A 22,395-nucleotide genomic window follows, 5' to 3' on the forward strand; every position below is an offset into this window, starting at 1 on the left:
TGTGGGACCAAGCCTTTTGGACAGAGTCACTGATGGAGTTTTGTGAGCCTGCTCATTGGGCGGCAAAGGAGACACACTAGGGCTTCATGTGTTGTGTGTCATCTTCCACACACACTAGGGCTTCATGTGTTGTGTGTCATCTTCCACACACACTAGGGTTTCATGTGTTGTGTGTCATCTTCCACTTTTATTTCCAGTGCTCGATCCTTTAACTCTTGTTGTTGTAGGCTTACAAGACGTGTTGTGTAACGAGAGTGTGTTTGTTGCGTGTCATGTTGCAGAGTTCTACCACCAGGGCTGTACGCTGCAGTTCCTACTGTCGTGGTCCTGGGCTCGCGTCACCGCCATCAAGCAACAGGTTGACACTGCTTGTAAGTGCTGGGCAGACCTTTGAGCCGTACTTGACACACCAGTAGACATTGATGGATTGTGTACATTGGCAGCAGAGTTAGAGTTGGTTAAGCCTGACATTGATGGATTGTGTACATTGGCAGCAGAGTTAGAGTTGGTTAAGCCTGACATTGATTGGGTGAAGTCAGCTCCATGAAGCTCGCAGTATGAAGCTTTGACACTGAATTTTCGGTAACAACGTTGTGCTCAATGAAGGTTTGCCTTTACTGCTATGCCGACTTACTTCAAGCTGAAACTGTGTACTCTTGCAGACTGATGAAGTCCATACATGGGCAGGGTGTAGACTGATGAAGTCCATACATGGGCAGGGTGTAGACTGATGAAGTCCATACATGGGCAGGGTGTAGACTGATGAAGTCCATACATGGGCAGGGTGTAGATTGTGAAGAGTGACACTGTGGTCAGGGTATCTTGGGGGGTGGTTACAGCTCAAGTTTGTCAAATTTGACACTTGCAGGCTTTGATGAAAATAGAATACAGGGCTGAGTTGAGTGGCTTGTTGGTACATGTATTACAGATCATGAAGAGGTGTTTAAAGTATTGCATTGTTCATTGCAAGGTAAAGGCAGGGTCACAGACATAGATGTGCACACACCAGCTGTGAGTTGTACAGCATTACACAGGGGGAGATAGCTCAGTCAGTAGCGGTGCTGGCTTGAAACCACTTGTTGCTATTCGTAGGGGTTCAACATCCAAGTTCGGCGAGGGATTTATTTTGTAGAGTCAACTTTGTGCACACTCTCCTCCATGTCCGAACACCCCCGTTTGCATGCATGCCCACGATAAAGATCCGAAGTTCACAGCGAAAGTCTACGGGCTTGGAAACATGAATACACACATGCAGGAAAAAAACAACAATGGTTAGCGCGGTACTGTATGGTTAGCGCTGTACTGTATGGTTAGCGCGGTACTGTATGGTTAGCGCGGTACTGTATGGTTAGCGTGGTACTGTATGGTTAGCGCGGTACTGTATGGTTAGCGCGGTGCTGTATAGTTAGCGCGGTGCTGTATGGTTAGCGCGGTACTGTATGGTTAGCGCGGTACTGTATGGTTAGCGCGTTACTGTATGGTTAGCGCGTTACTGTATGGTTAGCGTGGTACTGTATGGTTAGCGCGTTACTGTATGGTTAGCGCGGTACTGTATGGTTAGCGCGGTACTGTATGGGTAGTGAGGTACTGTATGGTTAGCGCGGTACTGTATGGGTAGCGCGTTACTGTATGGGTAGCGCGGTACTGTATGGTTAGCGCGGTACTGTGTGGTTAGCGCGGTACTGTATGGTTAGCGCGGTACTGTATGGTTAGCGCGGTACTGTATGGTTAGCGCGGTACTGTATGGTTAGCGCGGTACTTGCTTTCCCCACAGAGAAAGCAGCCCGAATTTGCATGAGGTTAACCTGACAGGATGATATGATATCAACATGTTGTGTTGTGTTGTTACAGGTCAGCCTCTGTTTAACTGGAGTGGAGCACCTGTCGACCAGCGCATGATGCAGGTGTTACAGACCTGTGTGTGTTGTCTGGGTCACCTCAACACTGTCTTACACCTGTTACTGACCCAGGCCTCACCTGTCACTGACCAAGGTAAGTTGTCACCTGTAGTGTATAACTGTCTGGGTCACCTCAACACTGTCTTATACCTGTTACTGACCCAGGCCTCACCTGTCACTGACCAAGGTAAGTTGTCACCTGTGACTGTCACTGACCAAGGTAAGTTGATGTCACCTGAGATAAAAAAATAGTGATAGATTATGTTTTGACTTGTTACACTGCAGTCAAGTTTGCTGTGTACAGTGTAACTCCCCTCAAGACCTCAACAAGTCAGAAAAGCAGGTGTTGACAGTTGGGAAGTCTTAAAGTGGGGGTCGGACCGGTCCTATGAGGGTTCCACTGTACTTATATATGAAGAAAGTTTTGTGCAGCGCCGACCACAATCCACGTTGTCAACTCATCTTTGTGTGTGAAACGGTGATGATGAGACTGTATTACCTGTCTGTTTGATGACGCTGTCAATACCTGTCTGTTTGATGACGCTGTCAATACCTGTCTGTTTGATGACACTGTCAATACCTGTCTGTTTGATGACGCTGTCAATACCTGTCTGTTTGATGACGCTGTCAATACCTGTCTGTTTGATGACGCTGTCAATACCTGTCTGTTTGATGACACTGTCAATACCTGTCTGTTTTCAGGCCAGGTGGAGCTGGAGCATCGCATCAAGGTCGTCACCTTGCTGCACCACCATCTGAAGGTCACCCTCTGGTTCGTGCACAACGGCTTGCTGCCAGAGCAGGATGGTAGGTCATAACAAGTGATCTTTACCCCTTGAAGACCATGTGCCTTCAGCAAAGCTTGTAGCGTTCAAAGCGAGATAGTTTTGGTGCAATGGTTATTTATAAAGCCTGAAGGCTACGGTGCAGTTAGTGACGATGGCTATTGTTGGTGAAAGCGTGAGGCTACGGTGCACTTAGTGACGATGGCTATTGTTGGTGAAAGCGTGAGGCTACGGTGCACTTAGTGACGATGGCTATTGTTGGTGAAAGCGTGAGGCTACGGTGCACTTAGTGACGATGGCTATTGTTGGTGAAAGCGTGAGGCTACGGTGCACTTAGTGACGATGGCTATTTGGTGTTGTGTGCAGAGAGCAAGGAGAGCAGCCCTGGGCACTACGTCTACCCAGCCACTGAACTCAGCCAGGTGTTCACAAACAAGAGGCAGCTCATCTCTCACAGGTAACACGATCACACAGGTAACACTATCTCTCACAAGTAACACTATCTCTCACAGGTAACACTATCCCAAGCAGGTAACACTATCTCACGCAGGTAACACTAACACACCGCTCACTTCTGGTGTGCGCAGAAAACAAACAAGCTGACACTCAGCTGGTCAATGAAGTCAATGCATTTCATGGTGAAGATTCAGTGGAGAGGTTGTGTACGAGTCTCAACTCCAAATGTGTAAAGTAAAATTAAAACATTTTGTTTTCATTCTGCCTGAGAACAATGAACAATTGAGCATGACCACTGTCAATTGTTTCACCCAGTGCACACAGCCAGGATGATGGGGTTACTGCTGATGGAAATGTGCGTCTACAATTTGTGTTGATGATTGTAGGGGCAGGGTATGTGAGAGAAATGTTCAGCATCGGTGTTGTTCCCAGGCTTTGAAGAAAATGGCTCGTTTGGACCTGAGTTGAAATATGTTTTCATCCATGTGGTTTCATATGGCTTATCAAAAGTGTTCAATCACAAGACCTCCCACATGTCAAAACTATTCGATGGTCGACCAGCCAGGAGTCAAACCAATGTGTCAAATCAAAAAGTAAGCGTCAGTGGCCAAAGACCGAGGTCTGAGAACAACACTGTAATATGATTGGTCCCGTTCACTCAGCTCCCTCGCGTACCATTCCCTGTTGGTGTGATTGCAGAGGCGGCCTGTCGTCCAGTGGGAGTGATAGCCACACGATGATCCTCATCGACGCTCTGGTGTACAGTGCAGGGGACAGCGTCACTCAGCTCTGGAAGAGTCAGGGTGGCTCTGGACTCTACCCCCCGCCAAGCTTACATGTGAGGCTTTTTCCTTTTATAATTGCATGGGTGAAACTAGCCCGTCAATTGACGGATTTCCGTCAATTGTACAAATGTTGTGACAGAAATTCCGTCAGTCCAAAATTTTGACCCCAAAAAATTATTTTGAAATCAGTTTACTTGCAGCGATGTTCGCGAAACTCTTTTGAACTGCTGACGCGATTCGGTTTCAGCTTTCGGTTTGAACAGAAGTACTCTTTTGTGTAAGAATACAGCCTGCGTCTTGTTGTTAAAAACTTCGCAGGAGTCTGACTTTCGGGTCGCGTCATTTTTCTGACAGCGAATAAAAGGCTCTATTTCCAAAGGAAGACGTTTTTTTCCGTGTTTTGACGGGCCGATGAAGTGATGAAATGATTAAAGCATAGAAGATACCCGTTTTAAGTATAAACGCTTCAACAGAGTTGATCGGTGCTGACCAACCGAACAAACGCGCGTAAAGGCCATGTCAGACACACAACACAAAACAGTGTTTTCTTTCAAAACAAACACAAAAGAGCGTGTTTCCCGTGTGACATCCCCCAAAACGCGTTTCAGAAAACACTGTTTTGTGTTTTCGCATCGTGTTTTGGGTTTTAGAGCATGCTCTAAAATCTGAAAACACCTTTTGGTAGTTAGCCAATGAACGTGGACGATCAACTCACGTGACTCGGTTTCCGGCACCACGGAGATAGAAAAAAATGGCCGACTCAGATGTGGTACCGATTCAGGGTAGTATCGGACCCATGAATCCTAACTAGAGTCTATGGAGCCTGTCACGATTGAAGAGAGGCGCTGCCAGCCGTGTTGTTTGCAAACCCAAACACAGCGCGGTAGCTGGACAGGTGAAGCTGACACTGACCGTATCAGTGGGCACTGCCAGCCGTGTTGTTTAACCCAAACACAGGGCGATAGGTGGACGGGTCAAGCTGACACTGACCGATATTTCTGTGAAAACACGCACCGCGCTTCATCTGTGTTTCGCGTGTGACATCCCCTCTTTAAAAACATGTTTCCCCGACGTTTTAAGATGGTGTTTTTGTCGAAAACATCGTTTTGTGTTGTGCGTCTGTCTCCGCCTTAAGCCGTCAGGAGTGTTTTAGGAAGTGGCTTCAGAATCTTGATACACCGTGACATTTGTGTGCCATCTGCTCCAAAGTGAGAGATTATGCAATTATCAGGAAGAATATGCACGCGCAAGAAGCAAACACCACAAGAAAGCTGTACCGACTTTGTGATAAAGTCTAAGTTTATGTCGACCATTTCATTCTTTCTTTCAATGGGCCGTGCTCCGTATCTTTGGATCTTCGGTTCAACTTCAATGCGTATCTTTGGTGTAGTTTTCAGGTTAGTCATCAAATAAACAAGACATTAACTTCAGGTGTTCATGATGTATGTGATATATGGCTGCTGTTTTTCATGTGTTAGGCCTAAAAAAAAAAATAGGTGTGGTTACGGTAACCTGACCTACCCTATTTCTAGGGGCCGACCCTATAACTTTTTATTACATTTGTCAACAACAAAAAAATGAGAACAAAACGAGTGCAGAAAACGCAATGAAAGCGAAAGCGCTCGAGTCGTCATGCAGACGATGCAAGGGAAATAACTCCTTCTACTAAAAAGGCCCAACAGACGCTTGCCATGACAAAAATGGCGGCATCTTCTTCGGTTGTGAGTGCTACACGCTTGGTTGCTCTGCTATTAAGAAAAAAAAAGTTTAAAAAAAAAGAAGATTGCCTACCTTCCTACCCTATTTTTTTTGGCTATGTTACCTTAACCACACCTATTTTTTTTTTTGGCCTTATCAGTTTTGTCATTTTCTGTTTGTCTTTGAGCGTGTATCGTTATGTGTAATAAGCGCATGATCGAGTGACTTGTTTGGTGACATTGTTGTTTTGTACAAGGGCATTGTTTTTGTGGCTCAATGACTTGATAGGGTATGCTGTTACTTATTACTCATTTCTCTGCTTGCTTCAGCACAGTCTATCTTTACCTTTCTGACACTCTTTTAAGCAGTATAAGTTGGAATGGACCTCTAGTGCTAGTGAGAATGGACTAAAAATAAAAATCCAAGATTTTATTTTTAAAGCTGATCACAGTCTCTTAGGTTTTTGACAGGCATTAAAGTGTCACATTTTTTTTTAGAGCCCAGGAGAGGCCTTAAAATCACCTATAAAACGTCAAAATTTGTTTTCAGCCCCCCTGGACCCCTGTACCCCGCCAGGGCCTGGGCGGCCCCTGGACCCCTGCCTCAGAATTTTCAGTCAATTTATATTTTTTAGGTTTCACCCATGTAATTGCTCGGTAATTAGCGCTTCTGCTGCAGTAACAAACCTTTGTTGGTGTTGCAAGGTGGTGTGGGTGATAACGGCCGCAGGCACATTGCAGTGATGTTTTTAGTCTCAGACACACAGCACGGTGCGGCCAGCGTTGGGAACTCGGCTATTTGTAGAGTTTTGCTTTCATTTGGCTAAGTGTAACATGTTACCTGTGTGCAGGCGGCACTGTCTGTCTACCTGTTGGACGGGGTGGAGGAGACCACGAAGAACGCCATCTTGCTCTACCTGCTCTTCGACATGGCCGCCATCTCACACGGCCACGAGGCACAGGTACCTCATCCACGCCTCGTTATCATCATCCACACCTCAGTACACAGGCCCACATGTAACCAAAAATTAAATGTGTATATTTTGACATTACTGGTCTGGTATGCGTCAAAAAGACTTGGTTCAGATACAGTCGAGATCGCTTTACACGAAATGAAAGGGACCAATATTTTTTTTCGAGTTAACGTTTTTTCGCGATAACGAAAATGATCAAACTATTTTGAAATCGGTTTACTTGCAGCGATGTTCGCAAAACTCGTTTGAACTGCTGACGCAATTCGGTTTCAGCTTTCGGTTTGAACGGAAGTACTCTTTTGTGTAAGAATACAGCCCGCGTCTTGTTGTTGTTTACTTCGCAGGAGTCTGACTTTCAGGTAGCTTCATTTCTCTGACAGCGAATAAAAGGCTCTATTTCCAAAGGAAGCCGCTTTTTTCCGTGTTTTGACGGGCCAATGAAGTGATGAAATGATTAAAGCATAGAAGATACCCGTTTTAAGACCGCTACACGGTGGCCTAGTGGTAAGGCGTCCGCCCAGTGAGCGGGAGGTCGTGGGTTTGAACCCCGGCTGGGTCATACCTAAGACTTTAAAATTGGCAATCTAGTGGCTGCTCCGCCTGGCGTCTGGCATTATGGGGTTAGTGCTAGGACTGGTTGGTCCGGTGTCAGAATAATGTGACTGGGTGAGACATGAAGCCTGTGCTGCGACTTCTGTCTTGTGTGTGGCGCACGTTCAATGTCAAAGCAGCACCGCCCTAATATTACCCTTCGTGGTGGACTGGGCGTTAAGCAAACAAACAAACCCGTTTTAAGTATAAACGCTTCAACAGAGTTGATCGGTGCTGACCAACCGAACAAACGCGCGTAAGCCGTAGAATGTTTTCGGAAGTGGTTTCAGAATCTTGATACACCGTGACATTTGTGTGCCATCTGCTCCAATTTCCAAAGTGAGAGATTATGGAATTATCGGGAAGAATATGCACGCGCAAGAAGCAAACACCACAAGAGAGCTGTACCGACTTCGTGATAAAGTCTAAGTTTACGTCGACCATTTCATTCTTTCTTTTAAGTCAAGTCAAGTATTTTATTGTTTTGGGCCCAGAGGGCTTTGAAACAAAGATATAACTTTAACAAAAAAAGGTAACAAATCAGACAGTTAATGGGCCGTGCAAACACGTGAACACTTCTCGCTTTGGAAGCTACAAGTTGAACAAAACGGTTGTATGGTGGCGCAAGAGACCGAGAATCGGCTTCGTGTAAACGTTTTTTGCGTGAGTCTCAGATCGTTTTATTTTGCGTTATGATGTTTTTTTTAGTAGGGTTTATGAAGGGAATGATTGGGACTGACAACACGTTTCGCGTAATGGGTTTTTTCGGCTTATGGTTTTTCGTGTTAAATGATCTTGACTGTACTCTTGACGTGTAAATCCTGGCAAATATGTGACTCGAAAGATATAGTTGATGACAATAGTCTGTTCGTGTGTCAGTGTTTGCATTGTGTCCACCCTACTGTTGGAGAGTGACCATGTTTTGCGTGTGTCCAGTTTGCAGAGAAGATCCCGCTGTTCAGCAAGACGTTCGAGCTGCCCCGGGGCTTGATGCATCAGATGAACGCCTGCTGGCTCATTGACCACATGAACTTTGAGGTAGGCTCTCGCTACCTTTCTTCGGGGGAGGGGGATCTATTCTGTGATAAGCAAGGACCGTCTTTTGAACTTTACGGTAGATTCTGAAAGCTCTACTCTTTACCTTACTTTGGGGGACAGGAGTTTGTTCTGTGATAACATGGATGCATCTTCAAATGATGGTGATGGTTCTCGACTCTTGAAAAAGAAAGTCAGATTTTGTATTCATGAGTGTACATAATTATGTTTGATAATTTGCAAAAGATTTTGGTCACAGTTTCTTAAAATGTCTAGCTCTTTCGTGCTCTCTGATTGTGTGTGTGTGGGTACTTGTAAGATTCATGATCAAAATCATGGCAATGATGAATTGATTGATTACTGACTGATGGATGTTGCGTGCACTGTGTAGGAGGGCCTCAAAGAGCTGTTGGGTCACGGTTCGTTTCATGAGGTGGGGGCGTGGCAGCACGGCTGTATTCTGCGAGCGCTGATGCACCATGGGGAGGTTTCGGGGGCGTGTCAGTACCTGTCGGCTCGCAACCCGCCCATCGTCACGCCTGACGACCTCAGGATGCGGCTGACCATCATGGTGGCAAACAGGTGATCCACGTCACATTTCACACAGCACAGTGCTCACCACATTCTCCACAAATAGATAAATAGTATTATTGGCAAGAAACAGACTGCAGGGCTTTGAGTTTAGAGAACCGTAGCAATGTAGCTTAATGTCTTTGCTTTAGTCGATATAGTTTTCTCAGGTGTACAGTGTTCGGAAATGAATTGTACCGTACTACACTCGCCTTGCCAAGATGAGAAGTTTAAGACGTCAAGTGTTCCTTGTCATGCACAAAGTACTGCCTAGACTACTTGATAGGGATTGCAATAGCTACTGACCAGCAGTGCAGTTTACTGTGGAGACTACTTGATAGGGATTGCAATAGCTACTGACCAGCAGTGCAGTTTACTGTGGAGGGATTCCAATAGCTACTGACCAGCAGTGCAGTTTACTGTGGAGACTACTTGATAGGGATTGCAATAGCTACTGACCAGCAGTGCAGTTTACTGTGGAGACTACTTGATAGGGATTGCAATAGCTACTGACCAGCAGTGCAGTTTACTGTGGAGACTACTTGATAGGGATTGCAATAGCTACTGACCAGCAGTGCAGTTTACTGTGGAGACTACTTGATAGGGATTCCCATAGCTACTGACCAGCAGTGCAGTTTACTGTGGAGACTACTTGATAGGGATTCCAATAGCTACTGACCAGCAGTGCGGTTTACTGTGGAGACTACTTGATAGGGATTCCAATAGCTACTGACCAGCAGTGCGGTTTACTGTGGAGACTACTTGATAGGGATTCCAATAGCTACTGACCGGCAGTGCAGTTTACTGTGGAGACTACTTGATAGGGATTCCAATAGCTACTGACCAGCAGTGCAGTTTACTGTGGAGACTACTTGATAGGGATTGCAATAGCTACTGACCAGCAGTGCAGTTTACTGTGGAGGGATTGCAATAGCTACTGACCAGCAGTGCAGTTTACTGTGGAGACTGATGTTTACCTGTGTTGTGTCAGGTTGGTGTGGCAGGCGGTGGCGTACGTCCGTCACAGCTGTGGCTCTGTGGACCAGGAGGCCATGCTGACACACATCTTCCACCAGTGTCACCACTGTAAGTCCCCTCTCTACACCCACCTTGCACACGCGTGCACACACACACACATGCACGCATACACACACACACACACACACACACACACACACACACACACACACCTTCCACCAGTGTCACCACTGTGAGTCCCCTCTCTCTTTACTCTGATTCTCTCTTGTCGTCTGGGGATTGTATAAGTGAAAATGTGCATAGGGGATGTATGGCTTTGTAGGAAAGAGCTGAGCCTTTGAGTGTGTACAGTGCATAGATATCCTTTAAAATTGCTACTGAGGAAATGAAACTTTACAATGGTAAATCAGTGTGCAGGTGCACAGGAAATTTGAAAGTAATGTATAGACATTCGACAACAATATATACAGCTAGAAACAGACCTGTTTACACTACACATTGAGTGTAGTAAACTACGAATTTGAATAATATACTACGCAACTACGCAAGTCTGTCGTTTTCTACGCAAACGGTATTAAAAAAATTTTTTTTAAAAATTAAAATTTTTTTTTTTTTCGTCTTTTCTGTTTACACCTGTTCCTTGTCCCGTTGTGCTCTCACACCGCCCCGTCCCTGCACGCAAACGGTATTGTTTCGGCTACGCATATCACAATCCGTAATTTTCTTCATCTCCCTTGACCGATCCATTTTCCAATCCATGTTTTCGGCCAGCAGTCGTTTGCTGCGTGCAGCGCGTAAAGCGCCCGCGGGCGTTGCGTTGTGGCTTGTTAACGCCGAATAGGCTTCTCCAAGCAAATGCCGGGCACAACTGAACGCGTTACTGCCAAACCATGCGGGCGTTTCGACACAATGACTGAACGCAGAGCACACGAAAGTGAAGATGAGAACTGTGAAGAAAATGACTCCGAAAGGCCACCGACCAAAAAGAAAAAGACGAGCAATGCGCCGAACCAAGTCTTTCTGCCAAAATATCATCAGGACTACCCATGCCTTGTCTCTTCGCGGAAAGGAAAACGTCATGCTCATTGCACTGTCTGCAATTCCCATTTTTCCGTCAGTCAATCAATACATGCAAGGGCGGATCTGGGGGGGGGGGGGGGGGGGGGTTACACGGGTTACGTAACCCCCCCCCCCCCACCCCCCCAAAAAAGAGGTAATTTATTGGCTCAGGATGCACCAGATAGCTCTATTTTGCTTCTTTGGATAAAAAAACATTTTCGGGGGGGCATGCCCCCGGACCCCCCTAGAGGCTTAGGCGCCTTCGGCGCCTTCGGCGCCTTCGGCGCCGTCAACTTGTATCTTCGCAGTCATTTTGTAACCCCCCCCCTCCAAAGTGAATTGATCCGCCCTTGACATGTGGTAAAAAGTAGCAATCATTGTTCTTGTTGTTGTGATAGGTCGACGAGAAATTCTACACATTCAATTACAAAACTACACATTTGCCTCATTTTGCTCCCAGAAAATACACATGCAATGTTTTAGGGGTAAACAGGTCTGTAGAAAGTAAAAAAATCAGCAATGGCGGAGAGAGAGCTTTGAGTTGGATTGACTTACCTTGTGTTGATTTTGGAAGAAGCAATAGAAAAGCAGTGGTACAGATGGACAGTCAGTTGTTAATGAGATATGACACGAATACAAGCACAGTCTGGCGGGGACCTTACGAGTCATTTTCATCTGCTGATATGACTAAGTCACAGAGACAAACTTTATTCTTGACATTCTTTGTCAGTTCCTCGGGAGACACTCATGAGAAGTGACAGAGCTTTTTTGTGACGCCATTATTCGCATTTATGACGTCTTCTCGAACGCTGCTTTGCTTTTGACGACAGAGATTTCACTTTCATTTTTAGTTCAAGAAGAGATATCTTGGTTCGTTTCATTGATATTGTATCTCATAAAGCTCACACACTCTGTGGTTTATCTGATGGCAGACAAGCTGATGGAGATGCTGTTCAAGCTTCCCCTGACTGAGTGCGAGGAGCAGTGTCTGCAGCACTACCTGTCCGTCAGCGCTGACCCCACCGCCGCAGAGTTACTGGTCCTGCACCTCCTGCAGAGGGCGCAGTATGTCCCCGCCATCCGTCTCAACGACCGTATGAAGCACCGTGCCACCGTGAGTCACCAGTTGCTTGAAGTGTCTGTGTTGACTTAGTGATGTCAGTGTGATGTGTTTGTGGTGTAGGGGTCTGTGGCCTCATGATTAGTGTGTTGCAAAGTGGTGTTGCTGTCCAAGATTCTAGGGGTCTGTGGCCTCATGATTAGTGTGTTGCAAAGTGGTGTTGCTGTCCAAGATTCTAGGGGTCTGTGGCCTCATGATTAGTGTGTTGCAAAGTGGTGTTGCTGTCCAAGATTCTAGGGGTCTGTGGCCTCATGATTAGTGTGTTGCAAAGTGGTGTTGCTGTCCAAGATTCTAGGGGTCTGTGGCCTCATGATTAGTGTGTTGCAAAGTGGTGTTGCTGTCCAAGATTCTAGGGGTCTGTGGCCTCATGATTAGTGTGTTGCAAAGTGGTGTTGCTGTCCAAGATTCTAGGGGTCTGTGGCCTCATGATTAGTGTGTTGCAAAGTGGTGTTGCTGTCCAAGATTCTATAGCTGGCTGATTGAGATTTGTGTGAGCACCAAACGTCTAGCACAGTACTTGCAAGAGTGGGCTAGGGCAAAAAGTTATGGGTAAACACTTCAACACCAATCTCAAAGATGGCACGTGATAGTTCAAAAGTAGTAATGTACTTGTCTGCACTCAAATGTGAGAAACAAATTGTTGTGTTGTTTACAGCATCACACCACAGTGAGGAGCTGAGTCGTTTGCTTTGCCCTTGTTGACATTTGGACGCAATTTGGAACACTAACTTGGTTCTGTACAGCTTAGGGAGAAACATTGATCATGTAGGTTTTTCACCAACCAGGAAAGGCCAGAGAAGGAAATGAACTACAAACACTTTAAGTCTAAGCTGTAAGTTATTGACGGTGTTTATCTAAGCTTTAAGTTATTGGCGGTGTTTATCTAAGCTGTAAGTTATTGACAGTGTTTATCTAAGCTGTAAGTTATTGACGGTGTTTATCTAAGCTTTAAGTTATTGACGGTGTTTATCTAAGCTGTAAGTTATTGGCGGTGTGTATCTAAGCTGTAAATTATTGACAGTGTTTATCTAAGCTGTAAGTTATTGGCGGTGTTTATCTAAGCTGTAAGTTATTGACGGTGTTTATCTAAGCTGTAAGTTATTGACGGTGTTTATCTAAGCTGTAAGTTATTGACGGTGTTTATCTAAGCTGTAAGTTATTGACGGTGTTTATCTAAGCTGTAAGTTATTGACGGTGTTTATCTAAGCTGTAAGTTATTGACGGTGTTTATCTAAGCTGTAAGTTATTGGCGGTGTTTATCTAAGCTGTAAGTTATTGGCGGTGTTTGTTGTGTGTCCCAGATGGACCAGAGTGGCAAGGCACGGGAGCGAGCCAAGACGCGTAACACAGTGGTGGAGGGGTTCCGTCACGCTCTGCCCGCCACACAGCAATACCTCATCAACCATCCCCCGTCCTCCTCCACACTCAACGCCACTCGCAAGGTCGACGGTAAGCGATTCACCATCTCTCACGTCTTGTTTGGAATAGTTAGCTGGAGTTTCTGTGGGAAAACTTGTGTTCATTCCTTCATTTGAGTGTTTGGGGTTTGGTCTATTAGCATCAAGTCAGCATGCTTATTTCTTTTTCTTCCTTCCTTTCTTTCTTTCTTTCTTTTTCCTCTTTCATAGATACAGTTTGGCGTGGTTCAAGGTGATGTTTGGTTCACTTCATTTTGAGCTCATCCACACTCGTGAATAATGAATGCAATGTAAGAAGCCTTGACCTTTTATCACTTGTAATCAAGTCCCAGAGCTTCTCAGTGTCAGCAATGATAATACACCATACAACGTTTGATGCTGCTGTTGTTTCTCACTGCCAACAGTGGTGCGGCCTAAGCCCCTGTCGACAGCCATCACGCAGCACGCAGAGCGACGCGCCAACTGTCAGTCCTCGCTCATCATGGCCGTCATGGACAAGGTGGCCCAGGCCGGCACGCTGCTGGCGCGCCACGAGGAGGGGGACAGGGAGAAACAGGAGACAGGTGTCGCTGGGCACAAACGGGACTTGCCTGAAAGGTGAGGCGTCCCTCTGGAGGACAAAGTGGGTGTGGGATCGTGTACGTTTTATTTGTGGAAAAGAAAGTCGGACTGTGGATCAAGTCTTGTTGGATGATAATGTATGATAATGTATGTCTCCATGTGCAGATAATCTGCAAAAACGTCCTGTTGGCATTTTGTGGTCGTACTGTGTTTTGTGAGCATACCAGACATGGTAGGAAACATAATGAATGCACACAGTGTTTTATAAAGTATAATGAATGCACACAGTGTGTTATAAAGTATTGTGTGCGCTTGATGTCCTTACTGCTGAGTGACAAACATGGAATATTGTGTGCAGTGACACGGCCGTCATCAACAAGCCAGGGCCGTTCCTGTGCACCCCATCCACACCCAGAGTGCGCAGTCGTCTCAGGTACGTTGCTTGCCGTCTCCTACCTGTCTCTGGCCGGCTCCCTTCACACATCTCTACATGTTGGCAGGTCCATTAGACGGCACAGAAAGAAAGAAAAAAATGTAGAGAATGTTGCCTGTAGTGAGATGTTGCACGTCATTTTCAGCCTGTATGTGGTGCTAACTATCGCAGGTCACCAAGTGTCTCATCGCGGGTCACCAAGTGTCTCATCGCGGGTCACCAAGTGTCTCATCGCGGGTCACCAAGTGTCTCATCGCGGGTCACCAAGTGTCTCATCGCGGGTCACCAAGTGTCTCATCGCGGGTCACCAAGTGTCTCATCGCGGGTCACCAAGTGTCTCATCGCGGGTCACCAAGTGTCTCATCGCGGGTCACCAAGTGTCTCATCGCGGGTCACCAAGTGTCTCATCGCGGGTCACCAAGTGTCTCATCGCGGGTCACCAAGTGTCTCATCGCGGGTCACCAAGTGTCTCATCGCAGGTCACCAAGTGTCTCATCCATGGTCAGGTACAGACAGGGTATTTGACAGTCATGGCTCACAGCTTTTCACAGTAACTCATGGCAGGTTAGATTGTTATGAACATAGCATTGTGTGAGTCCAAGTGAGCTGAGAGAGATGCAACTGACCCGCTGTGTGTGTTGCCTTGCAGTGTGGCCAGCCAGGTGGTGTACCCAGCCGTCAGAGAGAGCACCGTGGGCTTCCTGTCCACAACACTGCCTGCCTCCCCCCTCTCTCCCACTGCCAACACCACCCTCAGGTATGTCACTCTGCTGGGGAGAGAGTCTCTCTTCACGCTCAGGTACGTCACTCTGCTGGGGAGAGAGTCTCTCTTCACGCTCAGGTACGTCACTCTGCTGGGGAGAGAGTCTCTCTTCACGCTCAGGTACGTCACTCTGCTGGGTAGAGAGTCGCTCTTCACACTCAGGTACGTCACTCTGCTGGGGAGAGAGTCGCTCTTCACACTCAGGTACGTCACTCTGCTGGGTAGAGTGTCTCTTCACCCTCAGGTACGTCTTCACCCTCAGGTACGTCACTCTACTGGGGAGAGAGTCTCTCTTCACCCTCAGGTTTGTCACCCTGCTGGGGAGAGTGTCTCTCTTCACACTCAGGTACATCACTCTGCTGGGGAGAGAGTCTCTCTTCACACTCAGGTACGTCACTCTACTGGGGAGAGAGTCTCTTCACCCTCAGGTACCAGGCATGGTACTCTTCCGCCGATCGGCGGAAATCCGCCGAAAACGAAAATCCGGAAAAAATTTAAAAAAATAAAAAAAATAAAAAAAATCTGCTGATTGACTTGAGATTATTATTTTTTCTTACTCAAGCCTTGTTATCTTTCACTTATATCCCTCTCAGCTTCAAGGAGAGGGCACTAAACACATTTGAATTTGTAAAAAGTCGTCAGCTTCAGGAGGCGTTGCCCCCTGACCCCCACAAGGGGCGCTGCCCCTTGACCCCGACAGGGGGCCTAAACGGCCCCCTGGACCCCCGGCTTTATTTCAGCTGAAATTGCCATTCCTTCAGTACCATGCCCGGGTACGTCACTCTACTGGGGAGAGAGTCTCTCTTCACCCTCAGGTACGTCACTCTGCTGGGGAGAGAGTCTCTCTTCACCCTCAGGTACGTCACTCTACTGGGGAGAGAGTCTCTCTTCACCCTCAGGTACGTCACTCTGCTGGGGAGAGAGTCTCTCTTCACACTCAGGTACGTCACTCTGCTGGGGAGAGAGTCTCTCTTCACACTCAGGTACGTCACTCTGCTGGGGAGAGAGTCTCTCTTCACCCTCAGGTATGTCACTCTACTGGGGAGAGAGTCTCTCTTCACCCTTACTATTTGGGAGTAAATTATTACTATTATTTGGATTTGGGGGAATAAATTACTCCCATTTGAGTCTAGACTACGATTTTCAAATGTGTTTCCAATTAGTTTTGTGTTGCTAATGTTTGGCGTTTGTAACCACTGGGTTACTATTTTGGTGATCAGATTACTATTTTTTGACGACCATAACTCTTGTCAAATTTTGGAGGTAAACAAGTCTGGGAGACACACTGCATAGCTGGGGATGGGCATGTATTTGTCTGAGACATGGGATGTGAATTTGATTGTGCTGATTGTGATTTTGAGACTGGTCACCAACATCCACTCCCTTCTCCCTCCTACCATTCATCTTTTGATTGGTCCACTCAATTCTTCAGTTCAGATTACTGTCCTACATGAAATTGTTGATCCACTCTCTCTTTTTTTTCTCTTCTCTCTCTCTCTCTCTCTCTCTCTCTCTCTCTCTCTCTCTCTCTCTCTCTCTCTCTCTCTCTCTCTCTCTCTCTCTCTCTCTCTCTCTCTCTCTCTCATGAGTCATGTGCACATTTTATTTCTCGGCACTTCTGATCGAGTAGCTTACAGCACAAACTAGCAGGGTAGTGATACGTTTTACACCCTGTTTTGTTTAACAAACTGTGCTGTTGCTTCCAGACGATCGAGGGTATTCACTGCCGACTGCATGTCACTGCTGCAGACTCCGAAGATCGAGCACACGCCGGCCAGGATTACCTCCCCTCAGCAACGCGCCACCCCCACCCCCCACTCCATCCTCAAAGTGTCACGTCTTCCTCGCTCATCCCCCAAGGCTAAAGGTTCGATCGCCTGTGTTTCCTTTCTTTTGTGTGTGTGTTTGTCTCGTTTTGTCTATATATTTATTTATTCTCTCTTCCTTCCCTCGGACACTTCTTTCAAAGAATGTCTTGAGTAGAAAAATATCCAAGGAGAAAAAGACCTATAATATTGTAATATCCAACTGCCAAATGATGATATAGCGAATCTTAGGCAGCTGCGGCACATGAAGAAAACCAGAGTGACCCCCCATTGTCTGTAATCTTGGCGGTCGTGCTGGAGGATAAGGCGATGGCTGTAAGGCCGGACATACAGCAACCAGGTGGCGCCACTCTGCCCCCTGCCCAACCCATGGCTCGGGGCTCGGAAGCGGCCACTACAGTCCCAGGGGGTGGGGGTAGGGGGGATAGGCAGCTCACGGGTTTTGGTAGAGGGCGGGGGTAGCTGGGTTAGCATGGTCTGTGGGTGTGGTTTTGGGGATGGGGGAGGGGCTACGGGGTGCCAATCAGCTGCCTGTGACTGATTTTTTAGTAATCTGATGGCAGAGTTATAATATTAGTTTATATATATTCCATTTAAGATGTATTGCTTTGGATGGACAGTCCCTGTCTATGTTTGTGCATGCATTACCATGTGCAGGAAGGATGGTTCCTCGCTTGATCCATGTGTTGTCACTCTGCAGCCTCTTTGTACGTTTGTGTGTGCTTTGTGCATAAGTACTGTTGTTTGGGCTTATGGATATGTTTTGGGAAACAAGTCTTTGTTTGTGATCAATATATCTGATAGAAACACAATACAAATCATTCTCTTTGTTCATGTTATCTTCTGTGTGTTTCTGGTGTTTCAGGTGGTGTTTTATCACCGAAAGGCCGGCCCAAGAGACTTGGCTTTACCGGCTCTCTCAATGTTTCCACCTCTCTCCCTCCCACTCCCACTGAGGTATCCCCCTCCGCCACCCCCTCCCCCACCTCGGCCACCGCCCCTCTCGCCCCCAGCAGTGTGTCCAGAGCCAAGACTGACCTGTCCAACACTGGGGACGTGGCCACACCTAAACACATCCGCTTTGCTGAGTCTCAGATGTGAGTGGTACTTTGTGCTGTAGACTCACAGACATTTTATTGAACCAATTTTATCTGTGTGTGAGAAAGAAAGAGTGTGTGTGTGTGTGTTTCTCTGATTTTGTCTTTATATATTATTTCTCTCTTTCTGTCTTTCCTCTGAGTATTTCTTTCAACGAATGTCAAGTGCAGAGGAATATTCAAAGAGAAAAAGACATAGAATATTGTAATATCCAACTGCCAAATGATGATATAGCGAATCTTAGGCGGCTGCGGCACATGAAGAAAACCAGAGTGACCCCCCATTGTCTGTAATCTTGGCGGTCGTGCTGGAGGATAAGGCGATGGCTGTAAGGCCGGACATACAGCAACCAGGTGGCGCCACTCTGCCCCCTGCCCAACCCATGGCTCGGGGCTCGGAAGCGGCCACTACAGTCCCAGGGGGAGGGGGTAGGGGGGATAGGCAGCTCACGGGTTTTGGCAGAGGGCTGGGCTAGCTGGGTTAGCATGGTCTGTGGGTGTGGTTTTGGGGATGGGGAAGGGGCTACGGGGTGCCAATCAGCTGCCTGTGACTGATTTTTTAGTAATCTGATGGCAGAGTTATAATAATAGTTTATATATATTCCAGTTAAGATGTATTGCTTTGGATGGACAGTCCCTGTCTATGTTTGTGCATGCATTACCATGTGCAGGAAGGATGGTTCCTCGCTTGATCCATGTGTTGTAACTCAGCAGCCTCTTTGTATGTTTGTGTGTGCTTTTGCGTGTGTGTGTGCCTGCTTGTGTGTGTGTGCCTGCTTGTGTGTGTGTGTGTGTATGTGTGTGCACAAAGAATAGTAAGTAGTGGAGAAAGTGTTGATGCCAGATGTATCAGTATACCTGTATAGACTGTCTACAGGCATGGGATTTCCGCCGAATTTTTTTTTTGTTCCGCCGAAAATGCAAAAGTGTCCGCCGAAAAAATAAAGGGGGGAGGCACACAAAAAAAGCACCGGTTACTTTGGCCTTTGCGCAAAAGCCCGCGAAAACTTTCCGTACTTTGTTTACGCACTGCTACCGCCCGCCTCAGTTATTGAACTATTATGTTTGAAAGTAAACCAGATTGCACAGATTGTGTTACAAGTTACATTTTCCTGTTTGTCTCAACAGATAATTTTTTTTACAAATTTAAACCATATATATAATACATGTAAGCAAAATTTGGTACATTTTTGTACTAAAAACTCTGATTCTAAAAACAGAATTTAATGGCAAACTTGGAGCTCAGATGACACCAGATTGCACCATCTGGGTTCTTTGGAGAAAAAAAATTTCCGGGGGGGCATGCCCCCGGACCCCCCTAGTAAGGCTAGGCGCTTCGCGCCGTCGACTTGACGCTTTGCGTCTTCAGTTATAAATTTTCCGCCTTTTTTACAATTTTCAATTCCCATGCCTGTGTCTAGGGTGTGTTGGCAATCATTTAATCAGACTAATGTGATCACACCCAAACAGGTATTCTCTGTGATGTGATACTTGACAGTGGCTTCAGAGTGTTTCTCTTGTCCCCATTATAATGTGATCACACCCAAACAGGTATTCTCTGTGATGTGATACTTGACAGTGGCTTCAGAGTGTTTCTCTTGTCCCCATTATAATGTGATCACACCCAAACAGGTATTCTCTGTGATGTGATACTTGACAGTGGCTTCACAGTGTTTCTCTTGTCCCCATTATAATGTGATCACACCCAAACAGGTATTCTCTGTGATGTGATACTTGACAGTGGCTTCAGAGTGTTTCTCTTGTCCCCATTATAATGTGATCACACCCAAACAGGTATTCTCTGTGATGTGATACTTGACAGTGGCTTCAGAGTGTTTCTCTTGTCCCCATTATAATGTGATCACACCCAAACAGGTATTCTCTGTGATGTGATACTTGACAGTGGCTTCAGAGTGTTTCTCTTGTCCCCATTATAATGTGATCACACCCAAACAGGTATTCTCTCTGATGTGATACTTAACAGTGGCTTCAGAGTTTTTCTCTTGTCCCCATAATTATGTTTGTTATTGAAAGCTTTGAGTTGTCATCACAAATACCAGCAAACACGCTACATGCAGTGACGCGAGTGTGTTCTGTGTCATACAGACATGAAATCTCCCCCCTGCACGCGTCACCTGACGACATGTCGCGACCATCGCTTCACACCAGACAGGGGACATCACCAGGGGAGACGGCGGTCGTGTCCGACGAGGAGGTCACCTTCAACTTCTCCACGCAGGTCACGCAGGTCACAGGTTGGTGTGAAAATACAGTGGGACCTGCATGTTAAGACCCACACAACTCTCAGACAATTAGGTCTTGGAAAGGAGGGAGTCTTAAACTGGAGGTCCATTTACACGGGTTATCAAGAGAAAGTGTGAACAAGTCTTTAATTGGGGGTTCCACTGTAGCGGATCTTCCAGGAACCGGATCTTCCAGGAACAAATGTGTGTGAAAAGGCTCTTACTTACAAAGCATAGTAAAGCAGCGAACTGATGAGTGGTGTTTGAGCTGTCACCTTGTCACAGGGAGAGGTCTTACACTTTCAATCCCAAACCATGAAAAACAGTGAAGTAAATAGTCAGTCAATAGGTTAGAACTAAGCCAAAAAGACAAACTAAAAGCATGGACAAAACGATAGACAAACTGACTGGGAAAAGAACTAAATCACTGAGGCAAAGCAAAAACCAACAACAAATCAGGAACTAAACTGCGTAAAGTTTTCACCTTCAACCCATAAACACATGTTATAAAGAGACTGTTTGTAACTGTGTTATTTTGTCTTGTTTTCCCACAGAAGCAATGGACACAGAGAATGACTTGGACTCCTCCACCGTACCGCTGCCCTCCCCCTCCCCTGACATCAGCGTTCCCCCCACCCTCCCCTCCCCTCCCCCCTCGACTGTGTTCCCCCCACCTCTCCCTGAACGTGAACGGCCCATGGAGGATGAAGGGGAGGAGTTGGAGTCTCATCTTGACGACAGGATGACGCGTAAACCTCTCCACCCGTCCCAGTCTCTTGAAGCTCCACACACCAGTTCTCAAGGCCCATCAGCAACACTTGCTCACGCACAAGGTGCACCATACACAAAAATATCACCCAGGACCAGAGAACGGTCACCCAAGGTTTCTCCCAAAGGGAGAGAAAGGTCCCCCAAAGCAAAAGAACGGTCTCCCAAAGCAAAAGAACGGTCTCCTAAAGCAAAAGAACGGTCTCCCAAAGTCTCCCCCAAGACCCAGGAGCCTTCTCCTGCAGTGTCTCCCCAGAAAAGAGGCCGCAATGCCAAGGTGAGAGAAAGATCACCTCTGGTGGTAGAGACGGACACGATGACTGACAGCAGGTTGAGTTGGTCACCCCAGGTCAGCCCTCGGTCGCGCCTGTCTGACGGCCGGGAGGTCATAAAGCAAACGTCAGTTGTGAAGGAGACCAGACAGACGTCGCACATGTCGGGAGAGTACAGAGACGAGTACGAGATCCGCGTGGTGAAGTCGGCCACCGAGACCAGGGTGGTGTTCCAAACCAGTTCCCCCGGTGACCTGGCCCCGGTGATAGAGTGCGAGGATGGTACTCACCCCTCCCCCACACACAGCTTGGAGGCCATGGAGACCATAGAGCCAGCCGAGGAGAACCTCCTGATGACAGTGCGCGAAGCCAAGACACCCACCACGGTGTCGTCAGCCACTCACCAGACGGAGGACATGGTGGAGATTGCCGACGAAATCCAGACCCCCACCCCCATCCGCCCTCCCTCCCTCAAGAACACACCCGAGAGGTCGGTTAAGAGCGTGCGCGTGTCACGACGAGGAAAGCTGAGAAAGGATCTGGCGACAGCGTCTGTGGAAGAGGCAGGGGAGACGACGGAGTCCACACCGCCCAAACTGCGTCGAGTGTCACTACACAGCCAACCGCCTGCTGCGGGTAGCGAGGTCTGGCCTGACGAGATGCCCGACTTGCGCGTGGAGGTCAGCGACGATGAAAACAGCAACGACAACCGCTCCCAGCCCTCCCCTCTCCCCTCCTCACCGTCGCGCAGAGTCACCAGAAGTGTCAATGGCTCACCGCCTGTCTCACCGTCACGCAGAGTCACCAGAAGTGTCAATGGCTCACCGCCTGTCTCACCGTCACGCAGATCTGTGCGGCAGAGTGTGGATCGGTCCCCCCCTCCTTCCCCCTCCCGCAGGTCGTCTCGCAAGAGTGAAGAGCGAGGGGCCACACCTGAACGCACTCGCAGACCCTCCAAGGCCACCGCTGAAAAGGTTTGGCTTTTATCCTGTTGTGTTTGTCAGTTTGAGTAAGAGAATTGGTGAGTTTGTTGTGACTGAATCATGTGGAAGAAGTGGGCATGTAT

At 47.2% G+C, this 22,395-nt stretch overlaps 1 protein-coding gene and 2 non-coding genes across 3 annotated transcripts in view; all 3 read left to right on the forward strand.

The window, feature by feature from the left end:
* The window catches only part of LOC138977933 (protein ELYS-like), a 44,817-nt gene that overhangs the window by 16,188 nt on the left and 6,234 nt on the right, over nt 1–22,395 (forward strand). Inside the window, exons 17-34 of the mRNA XM_070350543.1 lie at nt 282–371; nt 1,852–1,992; nt 2,601–2,705; nt 3,050–3,140; nt 3,839–3,977; nt 6,473–6,583; nt 8,123–8,224; nt 8,613–8,803; nt 9,783–9,877; nt 11,761–11,942; nt 13,250–13,397; nt 13,771–13,963; nt 14,286–14,360; nt 15,010–15,117; nt 16,830–16,990; nt 17,815–18,046; nt 20,153–20,301; nt 20,844–22,303. Coding sequence (XP_070206644.1) covers nt 282–371; nt 1,852–1,992; nt 2,601–2,705; nt 3,050–3,140; nt 3,839–3,977; nt 6,473–6,583; nt 8,123–8,224; nt 8,613–8,803; nt 9,783–9,877; nt 11,761–11,942; nt 13,250–13,397; nt 13,771–13,963; nt 14,286–14,360; nt 15,010–15,117; nt 16,830–16,990; nt 17,815–18,046; nt 20,153–20,301; nt 20,844–22,303 — 3,773 coding nt within the window. The remainder of the gene's footprint in view (nt 1–281; nt 372–1,851; nt 1,993–2,600; nt 2,706–3,049; nt 3,141–3,838; nt 3,978–6,472; nt 6,584–8,122; nt 8,225–8,612; nt 8,804–9,782; nt 9,878–11,760; nt 11,943–13,249; nt 13,398–13,770; nt 13,964–14,285; nt 14,361–15,009; nt 15,118–16,829; nt 16,991–17,814; nt 18,047–20,152; nt 20,302–20,843; nt 22,304–22,395) is intronic.
* On the forward strand, nt 17,154–17,511 carry LOC138979317 (small nucleolar RNA U85). Its single transcript, XR_011459997.1, has one exon. It is a non-coding gene; the product is annotated as a small nucleolar RNA U85 (small nucleolar RNA).
* LOC138979316 (small nucleolar RNA U85) lies at nt 18,265–18,622 on the forward strand. The gene has a single exon (XR_011459996.1). It is a non-coding gene; the product is annotated as a small nucleolar RNA U85 (small nucleolar RNA).

This window comes from Littorina saxatilis, linkage group LG10, assembly GCF_037325665.1.
Source record: "Littorina saxatilis isolate snail1 linkage group LG10, US_GU_Lsax_2.0, whole genome shotgun sequence".
Lineage (NCBI taxonomy): Eukaryota > Metazoa > Mollusca > Gastropoda > Littorinimorpha > Littorinidae > Littorina > Littorina saxatilis.